Genomic DNA, 21,647 nt, shown 5'->3' on the forward strand with positions numbered 1-21,647 from the left:
TTTCATGTGACTAGGACACCAACTATCACCACCACCAACCTGCCCAGAGGAATCAGTAGGACTTTTAGATCGATGGAACTGATAGTGAAAGAGTATGTTTACTGTGAATATTTTTTATAATATTTTTGTGCTGCTATGACAAAATGGACAAAATGGAAATATTCATACCTTTTATGTGAAAAGTGTCCATACAATAATAGAATGCTGCTATTTCTACAACCTCAGAGATATGAGGAAGTGGTAATTGTACCTGTCTCCATGATGGTAAATGTTTCTATAACAGAGTCTGAGGAAGTGTCTTAGCCTGTACTCTGTGTGAAAAGGATTAAGGAGGGTGTTTTTGTGCTAGAGTGAAAAACATTGATCTTCATCTTCAATCCACTATTAGTCAACGTTAAGACTTTTCTTCTGGTGACATCAGTGGTCTGTTGTAATGTCCTCTCCACACAGGAGACACTGCCACCAAGTCAAGAACCAAGACTGGAGCGTGCCGAGGAGTCAGAGACCGGGGCAAGACTGAGACCAGTAAAATGCAAGTCCAATTGAAGACCACGATTGTTATACTGTCAAATCGCCCTCGTAATAAGAGTTAAAATGTCCAGTATTTCTGTGTTCATATTTCAGAAGAACATGTGGATTCTTTAGACATTCAAAATTGTGGAAAAATGCATGTTGAGGACCGTGGCAGACCAGGGGTTGGGTCAAAACGTTTACACAGATCAGACACGGACAGAGTAGGATTAGCTCAGTTTCAAAGGTGTAAAATAATAGTTCAGCACCAATTAGTCCAGTCCGGAGAGCCCGTCGAGACCTGGCACGTGGAGCAGATGGACCATCGCCTCGTGATGTATACTCCCTCTGTCACCAGGCCTCAACGAGTCTTCCCCTGGTGGCTGACCTGCTGTACCCCACAGGACAAATAGAGCTACTCTACAAATTATTTAAAACATTTAAGCCTATGTGTAATCATAGAATTACATACACAATCCCTATTATTTTCATATATAATCTCTGTGGGTCTTTTAGCTTAGAACTAGTAAAGATTTCTCATATCACTTTTAACATGCATTACCTTTTAATGTGGCAGAAATACAAACCACAGAGGTGGGAGGAAGTGGTAACTGTCTATGTCTCTGTGATGGTGAATGTCTCTATGACAACACTGCCTTGGCCTATACTCTGTGTGAAAATGTTTAAGGAGAGTGTTTTTGTGCTGTAAACCTTAGTGTGAAAAACAGAAAATGTTATCTTTCTTCATATTGCCATCCATTTGGAAGAGTAAGTATGAAATACAGATGAATGAGTGATGATTACCTCATGGTGACCTTCTCCTTGCTCCCCTCAGGTCCTTGGACTGTGTTGTCAGTCTGAACAGGCTCAGCAGTTGGAGAGAAAGAGGATTGTTCAGTGGTTTGAGCTTGGGTTGCTGTGAGGTAAAAACAACAACGTCATTATGACTGGTGTACCAGAGAGACACAGGGTAGACTGAACTGCAGCAATACATTGTGGATGTATTTGTCCAGTTGAATCTTTTGTCCAGTTTATTGTCCAGTTTATTTCATTTACACCAACTTGGAAATTTTGACTTAGTATTCCCCAAAGCTTTGAATCATGTTACAATCCAATTTGTTTTAGATGATCAGCCAGCAAGACTGGATAAACCAGGTTAATACTTAATTCTACAGTATCTGATTGTTCTCTACTCACTGGTCATAGTGGTGGTTTGTTGTCTGACAGTGATGTGAACAGGCATTATAAGGTCTCCCACTCCACTGGGGCGGCAGCGTAGCCTAGTGGTTAGAGCGTTGGACTAATAACCGGAAGGTTGCAAGTTCAAACCCCCGAGCTGACAAGGTACAAATCTGTCGTTCTGCCCCTGAACAGCAGTTAACCCACTGTTCCCAGGCCGTCATTGAAAATAAGAATATGTTCTTAACTGACTTGCCTGGTTAAATAAAGGTTAAAAAAATATCAATATCACGTGTTCAGCCCTTCACACCTTTTACATCCAATAATAGAATGCTGCTACTTCAGCAAACCACAGAGAAATGAGGAAGTGGTAAGTGTTGGCCTATACACAGTGTGAAAACATATAAGGAGGGTCTTTTTGTGACCTAAACGCTAGTGTCAAAAACAGAACATGTTAACTTTCTGCATATTTCTATTGTCATCCATTTGGAAGAGTAAGTGTTAAATACAGCTGAATGAGTGATAATTACCTCATGGTGTCCTTCTCCTTGCCCCCCTCAGGTCCTTGGACTGTGTTGTCAGTCTGAACAGGCACAGCAGCTGGAGAGAAAGAGGATTGTTCAGTGGCAAAACTGGATAAAACCAGGTTAATACTTAATTCTGTGCATCTGATTGCTCTCTACTCACTGGTCATAGTGGTGGTACTTTGTGTGGTGGTTTGTTGTCTGACAGTGATGTGAACAGGCATTATAAGGTCTCCAACTCCACACCTGTACCAGCCAGTGTTCTCCAATTTACAATTTACAATGACACTCCCTCCTTCAACTCCAGTCACCTCCTGTTGGTCCACATAGTTCTTGAGTACCTGAACACAGAGTGGCAGGGTAGCCTTGTGGTTAGAGTGTTGGATTAGTAATCAAAAAGTTGCAAGATCAAATCCCAGAGCTGACAAGGTATAAATCTGTTGTTCTGCCCCTGAACTAGGCAGTTAACCCATTGTTTGGAGGCTGTCATTGAAAATAAGAATTTGTTCTTAAATGACTTGCCTAGTAAAATTAAAATTAGTTCTTGAGTGATGAAGTATTTTTTGTAACAAATCAAATCAAATTTATTTATATAGCCCTTCGTACATCAGCTGATATCTCAAAGTGCTGTACAGAAACCCAGCCTAAAACCCCAAACAGCAAGCAATGCAGGTGTAGAAGCACGGTGGCTAGGAAAAACTCCCTAGAAAGGCCAAAACCTAGGAAGAAACCTAGAGAGGAACCAGGCTATGTGGGGTGGCCAGTCCTCTTCTGGCTGTGCCGGGTGGAGATTATAACAGAACATGGCCACGATGTTCAAATGGTCATAAATCAAATCAAATCAAATTTTATTTGTCACATACACATGGTTAGCAGATGTTAATGCGAGTGTAGCGAAATGCTTGTGCTTCTAGTTCCGACAATGCAGTAATAACCAACAAGTAATCTAACTAACAATTTCAAAACTAATGTCTTATACACAGTGTAAGGGGATAAAGAATATGTACATAAAGATATATGTATGAGTGATGGTACAGAGCAGCATAGGCAAGATACAGTAGATGGTATCGAGTAGAGTATATACATATGAGATGATTATGTAAACAAAGTGGCATAGTTAAAGTGGCTAGTGATACATGTATTACATAAGGATGCAGTAGATGATATAGAGTACAGTATATACGTATGCACATGAGATGAAAATGACCAGCATGGTCGAATAATAATAAGGCAGTACAGTTGAAACTGGAGCAGCAGCACGGCCAGGTGGACTGGGGACAGCAAGGAGTCATCATGTCAGGTAGTCCGCCAGGGCGGTTCGTTGCTCCAGAGCCTTTCCGTTCACCTTCCCACTCCTGGGCCAGACTACACTTGTCACGAATCCCGCTTCCTGAGTCTGTGTTTGCCTGTGTTTAAAAAAAAATTTTTTTTACGTATTGCTTGCCTTAAACTTACCTCCGTTTGTTCGGTCTTCAGTTACTCACCCGGATCATTTACCCCATTCCCGCCTGGTCGGAGGAGGATTCCGCTACCCCATTGGATCCACCTATTTACTCCCATCAACTCACCACCGCTGCCCGCTACGCCACCTGGATATATCTACCCATTCACATTCACTTGTAAATAAATACTCACCTTCTTCCTACTCTCCTTGTCCTGGTCTGCTTCTGGGTTCGATTTTGAAAGAACATGACAGAACGATCCGGCCAAGGATGAACCCAGCGGACCTGGACTCCGTTTGCCATGCCATTACCCAGCAGGGGAAGACATTGGGACAACACAAGATGCCGCTACAGGAGATAGCGGGTTCAATCCAGAACTTATCTGCTAGCTTGACACAAATCCAGGATCAGCTCAGTTTGCCGCCGATTCATTCACCACCTGTTTCACCCATCTCACCTGCCGTGTCTGGTGCGGTTTCCTTCCGTGAACCCAAGGTACCGACGCCTGATAAATATGAAGGGGATTTGGGAAGATGCTGTTCGTTTCTTATGCAGTGTGGGTTAGTATTTGATCTGCAGCCCCATTCTTACGCCACTGACAAGGCTAGGATAGCCTTTGTTATTGAACTGCTGCGTGGAAGAGCTCTGGAATGGGCTTCAGCCATTTGGGAACGACAGGAGACCTGCATGGCTTCATACCAGGAGTTCACGGCAGAGATGAGAAAGCTTTTTGACCATCCAGTCCGAGGTAAGGACGCAGCTAAACGTTTGTTCACTCTTCGCCAAGGAGCTCGCAATATGGCAGACTTTATGATCGAGTTCAGGACATTGTCTGTGGAGAGTGGTTGGAATGAGGAGTCACTACAAGCGTCTTTTTACCAGGGGTTGTCGGAGCAACTCAAGGACGAGCTGATATCCTATCCAGAGCCTAGTGATCTAGACAGCTTGGTCACCTTAGCTATTCGGGTAGATAATAGAGTCCGAGAGAGAAGGAGGGAGAAGCAGTGGGGTCCATCTAATCAATCTGAGACTCGGTTACCATTCGGGTCAGGAAGTGGACCAGAACGGGTTGATCATTTTTCTTCACACGGGGTTAGTGGAGGAGTCCTGCCGCCAGATCCTAAACCTATGCAAGTGGGGCGGCACGGGTTAACTAAGGACGAGCGCCAACGTAGTGTGACAAGAGATGAAAAGAATCTGCCCACTCCATCAAGCAATGGGGACCACAACACAGGACATTCACGGGACCTCATGGAACCATGGACCGCACCTGCAGAAACTGGACAACGGGGGGAAGCAGAGGAGATACCTATCATAGACTTCTCCCAGCTGACGCTTGACATACCTCCTACGCCACCTCCAGTGGTAGAAACAACCAGCTGGTATTATTGAGTAGAATCAGCCAACAGTAACACGGAAGCAGCAATGTAACAATGTGAGAGTCAGTAGTGCATGACCTTAAAGGGTAATAATAGGAAGCTTCCGTTTAACACACAGGCCTAAGATTACGTAGGTCTACAGCCCCAGTGGGAACTTCCCCTTTAAAAAGATATATAAAGAGAACAGAGATCATAAGACAGCATGATCCTCGTTAACATATGAGACAGACTTCATATGGAGAATCATCACAGGTAAATTTACTATTGCACTATACTCTTTTTGTTAGACTATAACAATATTAGAGAATTTGATTATTTTGACTAAGTACTTATTGGATCACTATCTGAATATACTTGGTTGAATTTGGTGACCCCGAGACTGAGTCTACGAAAAACAGAGGTCTAAACACCTCTTGAATACAGACAAAGTGGCGGTCACTCAGTGAGACATCAGGTACAGATGTGATTGGCAATACAAGGAAACAGCAAAGTAACAGTTACAATATATTGAGTCCATACACAGAGTTGTAAGTGTATTAAGATATTAGAATTCGGAATCTAGCGTTAGTGCTGTGATAATACCGATTACAGGAAAGTGACCAAGGGGCTGAGCATTTAAGGTAATTGAACTATTTTTGCTATTTAGTCAATAGTGTTAGAAGTGTTAACGCATTTAAAGTTTTGCAATATTATCTGGCATAGCTTAAAGCATTAAGGATTGATTGAGCATTATTGTTGTATTGAGAAACTGTATAACCATTGAATTGTAATGATGTGTATAAGACAAAAAACAGAGTGACTTAATTAATAAAAGCTTGAACTAGGCCAGATTAACGATCTGGAGATCAAACGCCTTTGACACTCTCACTGAACAGAAAGTGACCCTGGTTATAGGTTAAAGTGATTGCACTAAAGAATATTTCATTGTGTGGACAATAATATATTTTTAAGAGAGTCAAAACATATACCAATACTAGTTTCCGAGTGACTACTAGCTGACGAGCATAATAACTACTAAGAGTTGTTATTAGGTATTGATATATACATAGGTAAAGATAACTTGAGGGTAAGGAAATATAGGAGGAATCCATAACGCTTAAGAATATTTAAATAGGAGTATATCTATCCAAGGCCTCATACTAGACCGGAAAATAAGGGAGTGACAACGTGAAAGAAGGAACAAACCCAACTCACGCGAAGGGCCATTACGAATACATAGGAAGGTTGGTAGGGCCGCACGGCAAGGCCCTTGTTACACCGAAGTAACTAAAATCCTAAAGTACTCTGCCTAGCCAGAGGACGGGGTAGAGGCTTTTGCTGCAGGTATTGGGCAAAAGTCAGCACCGTGACAGTAGACGTGAGACCAACAGCTGCCTCTACTGTGGTAGCTCGGGACATTACATCTCCGTTACATCTCCATTACATCTCCATCTCGGGACATTACATGTCCTCAGCGCCCGTTAAACTGCTTGGCTCGTTAAGTTTGGGAGGTTTGTTAGCGAGCCAGTTTCAACCTCTCAAGAGCCCTGTCAGACCTCGTTTTCCTGCTACCCTCATAAATAAGAATCAGAGTTTAGCGATTAACGCTTTCATCGATTCAGGTGCCGATGACAGCTTCATTGATGCCGACTTAGTGGAACAGCTGGGGCTTTCCAAGGAGCAATTACCGGAAGCCATTTAAGCAACCACTCTCAACGGCAGTATTCTGGCACGGATCACTATGAGGACTGAACCGGTTAAGATGTTGTTGTCGGGGAATCATTCAGAGGTTATTTCTTTTTTCATTTTGCCTTCCCCCCATGTTCCTCTGGTTCTTGGATACCCCTGGCTAAGAGAACACAATCCTTCGTTCGATTGGGTGACTGGTAAGGTAACTAGTTGGAGCATTGAGTGCCATGCTAACTGCCTCAGGACTGCCTGTTCTCATGCTGTCCCCAGTCGGGTCAGTGAGTCTGCTCCTCCTGATTTGTCCCTGGTTCCTGAAACATATCACGAGTTGGGTGAGGTGTTCAGTAAGCAGAAAGCTCAGTCACTTCCTCCCCACCGACCTTGTGATTGTACAATTAAGCTGTTCCCTGGAGCTGCCTTTCCCAAGGGACGGTTATACAGTATTTCTCGACCTGAGCGGGAAGCCCTGGAGACCTACATAAAGGAGTCTCTTGCTGCAGGTCTCATTCGTCCCTCGTCATCACCCCTGGGAGCTGGATTTTTTTTTGTGAGTAAGAAGGATGGCTCTCTTCGACCGTGTATTGATTATCGGGGGTTGAATGATATTACGGTCAAGAACAAGTACCCCTTGCCCTTGATGAGCTCCGCTTTCGATTCTTTACAGGGTGCTACTGTGTTTACGAAGCTTGATCTACGCAATGCGTATCATCTGGTTCGGATCAAAGAGGGGGACGAGTGGTTGACTGGATTCAATACACCTATGGGACATTTCGAGTACCAGGTGATGCCGTTTGGACTTTCCAATGCTCCAGCAGTGTTCCAAGGTTTGGTGAATGACGTGCTGAGGGATATGATCGGTCTGTTTGTGTTCGTTTACCTGGATGACATCCTGATTTTCTCCAAGGAGCTTTCCAGCCACATCCAGCATGTTAAGCAGGTCCTACAGCGGTTATTGGAGAACCGTCTGTTTGTGAAGGCAGAGAAGTGTGATTTTCACGCCCACACTACATCCTTCCTCGGGTACATCATCTCCAGGGGTGAGATCAAGATGGACCAAGAGAAGGTTCGGGCGGTTCGGGATTGGGCCCGGCCCGGTACGAGATTGCAGCTCCAGAGATTCCTGGGATTTGCAAACTTCTATCGGAGGTTTATCCGTGATTACAGCCGGGTGGCCGCCCCTTTAACTGCTCTGACGTCTTGCACCAGAATTTTCTGTTGGACTCCTGAGGCAGACTCCTGAGGCAGCATTTCTGAACTTGAAGAGCCGATTCACCAACGCGCCGATTCTCTCTCAACCTGACACTTCCCGTCAGTTTGTTGTTGAGGTGGACACGTCTGATGTGGGGGTGGGCGCCATCCTGTCCCAGCGTAGCTCCACTGACGGTAAACTCCATCCCTGCGCCTTCTACTCTTGTCGTCTTTCACCAGCTGAGAGAAACTACGATGTGGGTAACCGGGAGCTTCTCGCTGTGAAGCTTGCCTTGGAGGAGTGGCGTCACTGGTTGGAGGGAGCGGAGCAACCGTTTGTGGTCTGGACTGACCACAAGAATCTGGCTTACGTGCAATCGGCTAAACGTCTCAACTCCCGTCAGGCCAGGTGGGCTTTGTTTTTTGGACGCTTCAAAAAAAAAATCGACCTGGGTCGAAGAACGGCAAAGCGGACGCCTTGTCCCGGATGTTCTCCAAGACGGATGAGAGTGGGGCCAAGACTGAGACGATTCTTCCCCAGAACCTTGTCGTGGGAGCCGTTACATGGAGGATTGAGGAGGATGTGATGGCGGCCCTTCGGACGCAGCCCGGCCCCGGTAACGGTCCACCCGGTCGGTTGTTCGTGCCTGAGTCGGTCCGTTCTGCTGTTCTTCAGTGGTCCCATGCCAGCAAGATAGCTTGTCATCCTGGTGTTGCTCGGACTATGGCGCTACTGCGCAGACGATTTTGGTGGCCTGCCATGGGAGAAGATACCCGGAGGTTTGTTGCCGCATGTCCTGTTTGTGCTCAGAACAAAAGTACCAATCGGCCCAGCTCTGGGCTTCTTCACCCCCTACCTATTCCTCATCTGGCCCTGGATTTTGTCACGGGATTGCCCCCTTACTATTCTGACCATTGTGGACAGATTCAGCAAGTTTGCTCATTTTGTCCCTCTCTCCACGCTTCCATCTGCCACGGAGACGTCCGAGATCCTGGTTAGGGAGGTTTTCAGGGTCCACGGATTTCCCAGTGACATTGTTTCTGACCGTGGTCCTCAGTTTACCTCTGCTGTCTGGAGATCCTTCTGTTTGGCCATTGGAGCTACAGTCAGTCTCACTTCTGGATTTCACCCACAATCTAATGGTCAGGCGGAGAGAGCCAACCAGAATATGGAGTCCACGCTGCGTTGTCTTGTCTCCTCTGATCCCACCTCTTGGTCATCTCAATTACCCTGGGTCGAGTATGCCCATAATACCCTTCCTTCATCTGCCACTGGGATGTCCCCCTTCCAATGCCTGTACGGATACCAACCTCCCTTGTTTCCTTCTCAGGAGAGGGATCTTTCGGTTCCTTCTGTCCAGGCCCACATTCGTCGTTGCCACCGGACCTGGCATCGGGCCAGGAAGGTCCTCCTTAGAGTTTCTGACCGGTATCAGATCCAGGCGAATCGTCGCCGTATTCCTGCTCCCGCTTATACAATTGGAGATAAGGTTTGGTTGGCTACACGGGATCTTCCTCTACGGACTGAGTCGAGGAAACTGTCACCAAAGTTCATTGGTCCGTTTGTGGTGGAGAGAATCATTAACCCTGTTGTGGTCCGACTCAAATTGCCGGCAACGCTTCGAGTACACCCCACCTTTCATGTCTCCTGCCTCAAGCCGGTTCTCCTCAGTCCTCTGTTGCCCCCTCCTCCTCGTCCCCCTCCTCCTCGGATGATCGGAGGTGGTCCTGCCTACACGGTGCGCCGCATAATGGATTCCAGACAGCGGGGTCGAGGTTTCCAATATCTCGTGGATTGGGAAGGAGAGAGGAGAGGAGTTGGATTCCTCGGCGTCAGATCCTTGATGACGACCTGCTTCGTGACTTCTACCGCCTCCACCCTGGCGCTCCAGGTAGTCCGCCCGGTGGCGTTCGTCGGAGGGGGGGTACTGTCACAAATCCCGCTGTTTGCCTGTGTTTCTGTCCTGGAGTGTGTTTCCGGTGTTCTGGTGTTTTCGGTGTTCCGCTGTTTGCCTGTGTTTCTGTCCTGGAGTGTGTCACCGGTGTTCCGGTGTTTCCGGTGTCCTGGAACGCACCCTGTCTGGTTGCCGGGCGAATTAGCTTGTTGGGAGATCGATGTTCACCGCACCTGTATCCCATCAGTAATCTGCACACCTGTCCTGATCATCACCTCTCCCCTTCAAAAGCTCTGACCTGACATCCATTCCCTGCCGGATCGTTAGCCATGAACAGTATGTTGTGCCATAGTATCAGCCTCAAGTTGGATAGAATTTGTTTTGTTGTTTTTTACGTATTGCTTGCCTTAAACTTACCTCCGTTTGTTCTGTCTTCAGTTACTCACCCGGATCATTTACCCCATTCCCGCCTGGTCATCGTCGGATTCCGCTACCCCATTGGATCCACCTATTTACTCCCGTCAACTCACCACCGCTGCCCGCTACGCCACCTGGATATATCTACCCATTCACATTCACTTGTAAATAAATACTCACCTTCTTCCTACTCTCCTTGTCCTGGTCTGCTTCTGGGTTCGATTTTGAAAGAACGTGACAACACTCAATCATATGACCCACTGAAGAGACGAGTCTTCAGTAAAGACTTAAAGGTTGAGACCGAGTTTGCGTCTCTGACATGGGTAGGCAGACCGTTCCATAAAAATTGAGCTCTATAGGAGAAAGCCCTTCCTCCAGCTGTTTGCTTAGAAATTCTAGGGACAATTAGTCCTGCGTCTTGTGACCGTAGCGTACGTGTAGGTATGTACGGCAGGACCAAATCAGAGAGATAGGTAGGAGCAAGCCCATGTAATGCTTTGTAGGTTAGCAGTAAAACCTTGAAATCAGCCCTTGCTTTGACAAGAAGCCAGTGTAGAGAGGCTAGCACTGGAGTAATATGATACATTTTTGTGGTTCTAGTCAGGATTCTAGCAGCCGTATTTAGCACTAACTGAAGTTTATTTAGTGCTTTATCCGGGTAGCCGGAAAGTAGAGCAGTGCAGTAGTCTAACCTAGAAGTGACAAAAGCATGGATTAATTTTTTGGCATCATTTTTGGACAGAAAGTCCAACAAATCAATCATAATGTATAGAGAACAGAAAGTAGACATATAGCAACTTTAACAACTTTCCTCATGTCAAATTGAACAATAGTAGTGATACCAGTAAATGAAACCAGAGCACCAGTCATGTAATCATTTGGATGAGTTGCAGAGATCTTACTTGGAGTGACAGATAGGTGGAACCTTTCTATCCAGACATTTTGTCCACCATTGATCTCCACAACACACCAGTAATGTACAGATTCCTCTGGCTCCAGATCAGTCATGGTCACAGTGATTGTTTGCCGGTTGATGTCAGAGATTGAGGACTTATCTATGCTCTTGGGAGGGTCAGCAGGTACAACAGGGGAGCAACTATACAAATTATCTCCTTTACACAGGTATTTCACATGGGTTTTATATTTCTGAACATAGTGACATGGGATGGTGGTGGAGCCTCCTGTCTGTACAGACACACGATAAGCACCTGTAGACAACAGAAAACACATTAGATTGGAATCCAACCAAATTCTCACAGCAGAAAAATAACATTCCATCTGGACTCTAACACACATAATACAGAAAGTGTTATTGATAAGACAAGCTACTGCTCCTGTCTTCAGAGTTTCAGCATGTGTCCAGTCTCAGTCCCTGACCTCAACTTCAGCACTTCATAGAAACATGTTACCCTTTCATTTAAAAAAAAATATCCCCCATAATATCCCCCTAAATAACTTGTTACCCTAACCTGAGAGTCTGGAGAAGATGAGGAGGAGGGAGAGATGTGTTGTGCACTTGAGTGAGGACCCAAAAGCAGTTTAACAAAAACAGAGTCCTTTAATGTAAAAACACAGGGAAGACATAGATCCTCTTCAGATGTAGAAAATGGCAAAATAGACAACCCTCAGAGAGGGCGACAAATGAAACAGAAAGTCCTTCTGATATTTACAAAAGAGTCCCCTTCTTAGCAGCAGAGGAGAATAGCTGGGTTGCGGCGACAGACTGCTGGTCTCTCTGGGTAGGCGTGGGTCGTAGCGGACAGAGGTACCTGATCACACGTAGCGTCAGAAGAACAGGCAGATTCCGACAGGATGGGACAAGGGTGAAGCAAACAAGACGATAGTTTGGTTCTGGCATGAGAAACTCAAACGAGAATCTGACAAAGAAAGAAGCAGGAACAGAGAGAGAAATAGAGACCTAATCAGAGGGAAAAAGGGAACAGGTGGGAAAAGAGTGAACGAGGTAGTTAGAGAAGATGAGGAACAGCTGGGGGAAGGAGAGGAAGAGAAGGTAACCTAATACGACCAGCAGAGGGAAACGGAGTGAAGAGAAAGAACAGGAACAAGACATAATATGACAATACATGACAAGATGAGAATCCATTTCTGGGTATGTGTCTCCATATGTTATATGGTACCAATGCACAATGTGTGTGTCAAGGACCAAGGCCCCAAATCGAATGACTGAACTTCCTAATATCTATAACTGTCTTTAACTCTCTTCCTGCTTCTGTTAGAGTGTATATGCCCCCCTCAGTGGCAGAGACAAACTATTACATTCTCGCAACTAGTTGTTAGATAAGGCTCTAAGGCACTACAATTAATTACTTTATTTAATTAGCACATATGTATATCTTATATCAAATAAAATCCCATATAGTGTTACTAAAGATGGAGGACCCATTGAGACCAATGTTACTGAGTCTGACTAGCAACAGCTTGTGGTCAACTGAATCAAACAGTGCAGCACAATGTTGTTTTTCAATAAGTGCATTTATGATGTCATTCGCCACTGCCATTTGCCAAATCTCAGAAACAATGTATTCTTTAGGCCTACTGTCAATAAGGCTCACACAAGATAGTATGAATTTCTGTGGAGCAGGTGGTCTTTATTTGGCCTGTATTTTAGTGTCAACAGTTCCAAACAGTGTATTTGTAAAACAAACAGAACCAATGATCATAATCGTGCCAAATTATCGGACAAATCCTTTCCCTTCTTGTAGTTTCTCCTAAGGAGCTGGTTCATTGTAGCTCCCATTCATCTCCACAGTCATTCGTTGCGTGAAGCAAAGCGACGATCACGGATTCTTCCACAAACGTCGTTTCATCCTGAAGTATGTTTTGTCTGCTGGAAAACATTAATCTGTCCTCTGCTTGACATTCTGTTGACGTGCCTGGAAGAATGATGGACACCCTAAGCAACACAGTTTACTGAGAAAATAGCCATCTTTTAGCAAAGTTAGAACAGCAAGAGGGAGGAACTTGAATACCAATTAATAGGCTCCTCCTCTTCGTTGGGCTAAGATTTGACTACATTTCCCATAATGTAACATTGTTGATGCACAGACCCCATCTATAGTGAATTGTGGCCACATTCAGTGAGGTAAGCTGTTTCTGGATACTGTTTAAGGAGGGTCATGTTCACTATGCATCAAATTATATTTTTGGTGGCTTGTCCAATTAAGAAATATTTTTTGTTTGTTTACAGTTTGTCTACGGTGTGTCTTACTGAACACGACCCAGGATGATTCATTTTGTAGTACTCCAGCACATTAGTACAGTCAAAGAGACCTTTGCTAAGACATTCAATAGTAGCATGGTCTAAAGTAGTGTATTTGGACCATTCTCTCTCTGTGTCTGTCTGTTTCACTGAAGCAGTAAGTTACATGACGTGTCTTCACTGTCAACCGATACGGGTGGCTCACGAGGCAACATGACAATCTGCTGTATTGGCCTCAAGCAGTTCTAATGCCATGTGACATGGGCAGAGAGGACAAGACAGAGAACAGTTATCTCCATTACCAACATCTTCAACCACATACACTGAAAACATCATTACAAACCATGTGCATTTGTGAGAAATATAAATTGAGACACTATACTTCAGAGAATTTTATTTCAATATTTTTCCAGTGTTCTCCCATAACAAGTAGGCTCCTATATTATATTTGTCTAATTATGATCTACAAGAGAGAGCAGATGACAGAGTGGTTGCCCATCTCCTCAAAGTGTATGACTAGGTCCTTGAAGGCATCCTCACGGTATAGGTTGCTTGCCCAGTGTCAGATGGCATCCAAGAATGTGTGTAGGTCTTCCACCTAGAGTGTGAAATATAGAGGGACTTGTGTGAACCCTGATCCGGTAGGTTACCTCATGTCCTTGTGAAATCCATTGTGTCCTTTGGATTTAAAGCCTGCCACGAAACATAAATTGAAAATGTGTCACATTTATAATCTTGCATTCATGATATTGAGTTTCATGTGCTGTTGCTTTTAAAATCCTATAGATGGTAGTACAGTTTAGCACAGAGCCTTACAGAATAGACAGCTCTGACTTTTCACATCCTGTGTTGCGGCATTTTCTCTGTGCTGGACCATAGCTCATCTTATTCTTCCATCTGGTTAAGAAGCTGCTCTCAAACCTTCAGCTCTGGATAGACAACACACTTTCACTCACAAATAAGAGAGTAAAAATTAAAACGTGCACACCTGAAGTGTCAGGTTGGGAAAAGTGAAAACTAGAATGGGTGCTCCAGCACACAGTGCAGAGAGAACATTAATAAACAAGTAACGTTCCGGTCAAAGACACCTTTCATTAGCAGCCTAAGACATTCATTAGCAGCCTAAGACATTCATTAGCAGCCTAAGACATTCATTAGCAGCCTAAGACATTCATTAGCAGCCTAAGACATTCATTAGCAGCCTAAGACATTCATTAGCAGCCTAAGACATTCATTAGCAGCCTAAGACATTCATTAGCAGCCTAAGACATTCATTAGCAGCCTAAGACATTCATTAGCAGCCTAAGACATTCATTAGCAGCCTAAGACATTCATTAGCAGCCGAAGACATTCATTAGCAGCCTAAGACATTCATTAGCAGCCTAAGACATTCATTAGCAGCCGAAGACATTCATTAGCAGCAGCCTAAGACATTCATTAGCAGCCTAAGACATTCATTAGCAGCCTAAGACATTCATTAGCAGCCTAAGACATTCATTAGCAGCAGCCTAAGACATTCATTAGCAGCCTAAGACATTCATTAGCAGCCTAAGACATTCATTAGCAGCCTAAGACATTCATTAGCAGCCTAAGACATTCATTAGCAGCCTAAGACATTCATTAGCAGCCTAAGACATTCATTAGCAGCCTAAGACATTCATTAGCAGCCTAAGACATTCATTAGCAGCCTAAGACATTCATTAGCAGCCGAAGACATTCATTAGCAGCCTAAGACATTCATTAGCAGCCTAAGACATTCATTAGCAGCCTAAGACATTCATTAGCAGCAGCCTAAGACATTCATTAGCAGCCTAAGACATTCATTAGCAGCCTAAGACATTCATTAGCAGCCTAAGACATTCATTAGCAGGAGCCTAAGACATTCATTAGCAGCCTAAGACATTCATTAGCAGCCTAAGACATTCATTAGCAGCCTAAGACATTCATTAGCAGCCTAAGACATTCATTAGCAGCCTAAGACATTCATTAGCAGCCTAAGACATTCATTAGCAGCCTAAATATTCTGTTTGGCAAAGAGGCCTACAGGAGACACAACCAAACCTCATACTGCTAAAAGACGGACATAAGTTCTGCACTTGTGGACATATATTATGTCAACTTTAAGTTTTTTTAAAGATGTCTGCCTCACTCCTCACAATACATGTTCATAACTTTTGAAATGACTGTCCATGCACACCTGGGTGTAAATTAGCCATTGATGAGAATTATTCCATATTGCACGAATGAATAGTCTATGGCTACATGTGTAATCTGTAAAGGCACAATCAAATGACAACTGTCCTAGTCCGTTGTCCTAGTAACATAATGGATACAGGTGATGATGAAGGTGGAAAGGCTTAAAATGTTTCATCAGATCAATATACATTGTGTTATATTACTCTACTCCATTAAAAGCAGCAGGCTTTGGAGGGCTAAATTCCTCGCTCACACAGTTTGAGAGCCGCACTGTCTCGTCCATGACACTGGCAGTGGCTGCATGCTCTCAGCAGCCAAACAAACTCCATGCTGTGCATTAGTAGTCTCGAAAACCCAACCTGACTGGTCACTGTTGCACGCTCTCAGCAGCCAAACAAACTCCATGCTGTGCATTAGTAGTCTCGAAAACCCAACCTGACTGGTCACTGTTGCACGTTCTCAGCAGCCAAACAAACTCCATGCTGTGCATTAGTAGTCTCGAAAACCAACCTGATTGGTCACTGTTGCCTAGAGTCAGGTTTTCGGTACTAGTGGATTAGCCGCACCAAATCATTAGTTATTTGTTTCAGATTGTTGTATTTACGCTGAGGTTGGATTCAGTGTGGCACACCTTGATCATCCAACCCCAAAATAACTGCATAAAGAATGATATGCTTTATCTTGGCCAGGTCGCAGTTGCAAATGAGAACTTGTTCTCAACTAGCCTACCTGGTTAAATAAAGTGAAAAAATAAAATAAATAAAAAATAAATGAGGTGTTATTAGGCTACTGACTCTTTGACATTTGTTTACTAAATGTAGTACATGTGTAATAAGGTAAAAGCGTGTGTGTGTGCGTGTTTGTGTGAGTGTCAAATGATGGGGCTTGACCTCGCTTAGTTGTCAACATTCAAAAGGTCTTTGTTATTATTATTGTATATTTCAGTGCAGACAGTGAGCCTTCAGCTGACATATTTTCAATACCAGGATTGTTTTGAGGGGGTTTACATACTGTATGAATATCTAGGATATAGGTCATCACTGTAAAATAGTATTATTTGTTAATACTATATAATGCAAGTAATACCCATTTCCAAATTATGTCCATTATCAATATTGATTGGAAAAGAAATGCACTGCAAATGAAGGTTTGTCATATACAAAAAACAAAAGGCTAAACACTTGCTACTGTTTAACAAATGGGGGCACCCATCTATCTGACTGTCATTTGTCATTTTATGAATGGAAACTTTGTAACCGCTGATTGTACACGTTTCCACAATACTGCCGCGTGTTCGTTTAACTTTATTTGATGGACAGAAAATTGTCCAATAGTGGCACTCTCATGAGCAGGAAGTAAAATGACAGTCAACCAATAGGTATCACCTACATTTGCGTTTCTTTTTCCTCTGTTTTGTCACGCCTGGTTGTCCTCTCATAGGTGAGATATTTCATAAACTCTACTCTTTTACACAAATAAGTCAAATACTGCCAGGCTTTTGACGTGCATACATTTGTATACTGGATAAAAACATTTCATAGAGAAACATAAACATAGATACAGAGGTAGGTTTATTTACTACCTCAAGGCACAGGTCTACGCTAAAAATACACATTGCAGCCAAACACGAGAGCGACATCCTACGCAATCGGCGCTACTGTTTAAAAAAATTTGTTGATTTCTGACAGATTTACCCAGTGCTTTAGATTTATATGTGGAGAAATTTGAGAGGAAATATGGCTGTCTTAATACTCTGGTCACCCTTCACAATGCAAAGAGAGGTCATTATAGCAATCGAAATGCTTTTGAAATACAAGAATATCTGAATGTCTGTAGCCCTAATATTTTTGACATGTGTATATACAGTATATATGATAGTATAAATACCTCACATGTGACTAGTAATAAGACTAAGCAATTAGCCAATTAAAATGTTTATCTGACTCCATAAAGATGATTTAGCAATATGGAAGAACAATATATTTGAGTTACACTAATAAGCAATCAATAAATGTCTGAGAATGGAATCCTAAATACAAGTGTATTTAATTACTTTGGAAAATGAAGGGATTACATACAAGGCATCAAGCTTAAGTTATAAAGCATTAACAAGCATTACAAGGCATTCAATGCTGGACCATAGCTAATTTTCTTCCATCTGGTTAAGAAACAGCTCACCAACCTTCAGCTCTGGACAGACAACACACTTTCACTCAGAAATAAGTAGAAAAATAAATCAAAAATACGCACAGGTCACAGGTTGGGAAAAGTGAAAACTAGAATAGGTGCTCCAGCACACAGTGCAGAGAGAACATTAATAAACATGTAACGTTCCGGTCAAATAGACCTTTCATTAGCAGCCTAAGACATTCATTAGCAGCCTAAATATTAGCAGCCTAATCAAGTATTTCATCACTTGTCGAATTAATGTTAAGACCATTATTATTTTTCTTGATCTGCATTTGAGCTAACTCAAGAATACGAGATTCCCTCAACTTAAAAAGGTTATTCATTACATAGGATGTGTATTCATTATATATCAGGGAATCTAATGGAATAAATCATCTAAACTTCCTACGGACCCACGGATGCAAATATGAAGGATACGACCTGAACCGGACATTCCGAGTAATCAAGAATACTCCTAAGTATCCAATCGCCGTTTACCGAACTTCCAAAGTTATGAAAATAATCCACAATTTCCTAATGATATATCACGTTGGGGTCACCATTTACTGTAGTGGGCATTGTACTTGTGTACCTGGACCATTTGTCATGCAACTCCAGGTAACAGAGAGCATATAAAGTAGTGCCAAGCCTACATGTCTGATGCAGTAATTGTCTACTTTGCAGACAGACAATGCATTTGGTCTTGCCGAGGACTCTCCACAGGACAAAGAGTTCTGCTCATCTGCTTAGAAGACTCTTCTCCCAAAAGTACTTACCTACATTAACACTTTTTACCAAGGTAATGTGAATTGTCGAGTCATTTAAATTAATCAGATAATATTCATATTTTTAATTAATTATGTTCATATTAGTGGTTTTGCTTGACACATTTTTTGTGTGTTTTTTATAGGAAAAGTGATGAATGCATTAGTTAGCACTACTGATATATGTATTTAACAATTTTCCAGGATCCATGCCCATTGTGTGATGAAGCAAAAGAAGTCCTTGAACCATACAAACACAGGGTGAGGTTATGTTTCTCAGAAAAATGCACCTTAAATGTTTGCTGAACAATTGGATAAGTGTCTGCTAAATGGCACCTTGACTTTTTCCACATTTTATTACATTACAGCCCGTTTCAAAAATGGATTAAATTGTTTTTTCCCCCCTCATCAATCTATACACAATACCCCATAATGACAAAGTAAATATCCATAAGTATTCAAATCCTTTGCTATGAGACTTGAAATTAAGCTCAGGTGCATCCTGTTTCCATTGATCATCCTTGAGATGTTTCTACAACTTGGTTGGAGTCCACCTGTGGTAAATTAAATTGATTGGACATGATTTCGAAAGGCATACACCTGTCTATATAAGGTCCCACAGTTGACAGTGCATGTCAATGCAAAAACCAAGCCATGAGGTCGAGGGAATTGTCCTTAGAGAGTCGAGACAGGATTGTGTCGGGGCACAGATCTGGGGAAGGGTACCAAAACATTTCTGCAGCATTGAAGGTCCCCAAGAACACAGTGGCCGACATCATTCTTAAATGGAAGAAGTTTGGAACCACCAAGACTTTTCCTAGAGCTGGCCGCCCTGCCCAACCAATCAATCGGGGGAGAAGGGCCTTGGTCAGGGAGGTGACCAAGAACCCAATGGTCACTTTGACAGAGCTCAAGAGTTCCTCTGTGGAGATGTGAGAACCTTACAGAAGGACAACCATCTCTGCAGCACTCCACCATTCAGGCCTTTATGGTAGAGTGGCCAGACGGAAGCCACTCCTCAGTAAAAGGCACATGAGAGCCTGCTTGGAGTTTGCCAAAGGTCATCTGAAGGACTCCCAGACCATAAGAAACAAGATTCTCGGGTCTGATGAAACCAAGATTGAACTCTTTGGCCTAAATGCCAAGCGGAACGTCTGGAGGAAACCTGGCACCATCCCTATGGTGAGGAATGTTTTTCAGCAGCAGGGACTGGGACATTAGTCAGGATCGAGGGAAAGATAAACGGATCAAAGTACAGAGAGATCCTTGATGAAAACCTGCTCCAGAGCGCTGAGGACCTCAGACTGGGGTGAAGGTTCACCTTCCAACAGGGCAATGACCCTAAGCAAACAGCCAAGACAATGCAGGAGTGGCTTTGGGACAAGTATCTGAATGTCCTTGAGTGGCCCAGCCAGAGCCCGGACTTGAACCCGATCTAACCTCTCTGGAGAGACCTGAAAATAGCTGTGCAGCGATGCTCCCAATCCAACCTGACAGAGCTTGAGAGGATCTGCAGAGAAGAATGGGAGAAACTCCCCAAATACAGGTGTGCCAAGCTTGTAGCGTCATACCCAAGAAGACTCGATGCTGTAATTGCTGCCAAAGGTACTTCAACAAAGTACTGAGTATAGGGTCTGAATACCTATTTAAATGTGATATTTTTGGGAATAAAAAAAACAAACATTTTCAAACATTTCAAAATACCTTTTTTTGCTTTGTCATTATGGGGTATTGTGTGTAGATTGACGTGGAAAGAAAACAATTTAATCAATTTTAGAGTAAGGCTGTAACGTACCAAAATGTGTAAAAAGTAAAGTGGTCTGAATACTTTCCGAATGCACTGAGTGTACAAAACATTAAGAACACCTGCTCTTTCCATGACATAGACTGACCAGGTGATTCCAGGTGAAAGCAATGATCCCTTATTGATGTCACTTGTTAAATCCACTTAAATCAGTGTACATGAAAGGCATTAGACAGGTTAAAGAAGGATTTGTACGCTTTGAGACATGGATTGTGTATGTGTGAATGGGCAAGACAAAAGATTGAAGTTCCTTTGAACGGGGTATGGTAGTATGTACCATGTGCCCTGGTTTGTGTCAAGAACGGCAACACTGCTGGGCTTTTTACGCTCAACAGTTTCCTGTGTATATCGAGAATGGTCCACCACCCAAAGGACATCCAGCCAACTTGACGCAACTGTGGGAAGCATAGTAGTTACCATGTGCCAGCTTCTCTGTGGAACGCTGGACACATTGGAGAGTCCAGGCCCCGACGAATTGAGGCTGTTCTGAGGGCAAAAAGGGGGCGGTGCAACTCCATATTCGGAAGATGTGTCTAATGTTTGGTATACTCAGTGTATTATGAAAAGGTCAATTTACTAATGAATGTCTTCTCTTATTTCTGTTATTTACAGTATATTTTTCTGCAGGTAGATATCACACTGCCGGAGAACAAAATTTGGTGGGACAGATACAAATACGACATCCCAGTCTTCCATCTGAATGGACAGTTTCTAATGATGCACCGAGTTAGCACTTCACTCCTGGAGAAACGGTTGGCTGAAGTGGATGAAGAACAACAATAAAATTACTTTGCAATAGTGTAGCCTTCTTAAAGCTAGAATCCAGGTCACCCCACCTGTGTTTTGGTTAAGAGCTGTGGGATGGGCACTATAACCACGCTCAAATTCATGGACAGAGATATGGATGCAAGGTCAGACCATGCATGATATTAAAATGATAGTTTTAACCATTTTTTTAAGGCTATTCAGTGTTTGTTTGCATTTACATTGTTTACAATTATTGGGAGTAAACTAAGCTTCTATTTTGGGTTCTCATGGAGTGTGACTGTTGAACAAAGTTCATGAGGCATTTATAAGTTCTATTCTTCAAAAATGTGTGTATATATATATATATATATATATATATATATATATCATTATTTTATAGGTCCAAAAATGAAAGTAGGAACTAAGCATTCCATCTTTAAATATACAGTTAAGGCCTACTGGCTCCCGAGTGGCCCAGCGTCATCCGGGTTTGGCTGGGGTAGGCCGTCATTTAAAATAAGAATTTGTTCCTAACTGACTTGCCT

General features: G+C 43.1%; 1 protein-coding gene across 3 annotated transcripts; it reads left to right on the plus strand.

Annotated features, from left to right (window-relative positions):
• The first annotated feature begins 5,173 nt into the window (after window positions 1–5,173).
• Window positions 5,174–21,308, plus strand: lg23h5orf63 (linkage group 23 C5orf63 homolog). Of its 3 annotated transcripts, none has more exons than XM_020458028.2 (4): window positions 5,174–5,286; window positions 18,472–18,586; window positions 18,756–18,812; window positions 20,968–21,308. In XM_020458028.2, the coding sequence occupies exons 1-4, from the start codon at window positions 5,270–5,272 to the stop codon at window positions 21,136–21,138; spliced, it is 360 nt and encodes a 119-aa protein (XP_020313617.1). In that variant the 5' UTR covers window positions 5,174–5,269; the 3' UTR covers window positions 21,139–21,308. The 3 variants fall into 3 exon arrangements, 2 of the variants coding, with proteins under 2 accessions (XP_020313617.1, XP_020313618.1); XM_020458029.2 differs by lacking the exon at window positions 5,174–5,286 and adding an exon at window positions 16,980–17,058; XR_004205056.1 differs by lacking the exon at window positions 5,174–5,286 and adding an exon at window positions 17,018–17,058 and having other exon boundaries at window positions 20,983–21,308.
• Window positions 21,309–21,647: the final 339 nt, after the last annotated feature.

Source organism: Oncorhynchus kisutch, linkage group LG23, assembly GCF_002021735.2.
Source record: "Oncorhynchus kisutch isolate 150728-3 linkage group LG23, Okis_V2, whole genome shotgun sequence".
Classification (NCBI taxonomy): domain Eukaryota; kingdom Metazoa; phylum Chordata; class Actinopteri; order Salmoniformes; family Salmonidae; genus Oncorhynchus; species Oncorhynchus kisutch.

What these genes read in the sequence shown, in the direction of transcription:
- lg23h5orf63 (XM_020458028.2), top strand. An exon ending in CATTAACACTTTTTACCAAG is followed by an intron (nt 18,587 to 18,755) that starts GTAATGTGAATT and finishes ACAATTTTCCAG; the next exon opens with GATCCATGCCCATTGTGTGA. An exon ending in TTGAACCATACAAACACAGG is followed by an intron (nt 18,813 to 20,967) that starts GTGAGGTTATGT and finishes TGTTATTTACAG; the next exon opens with TATATTTTTCTGCAGGTAGA.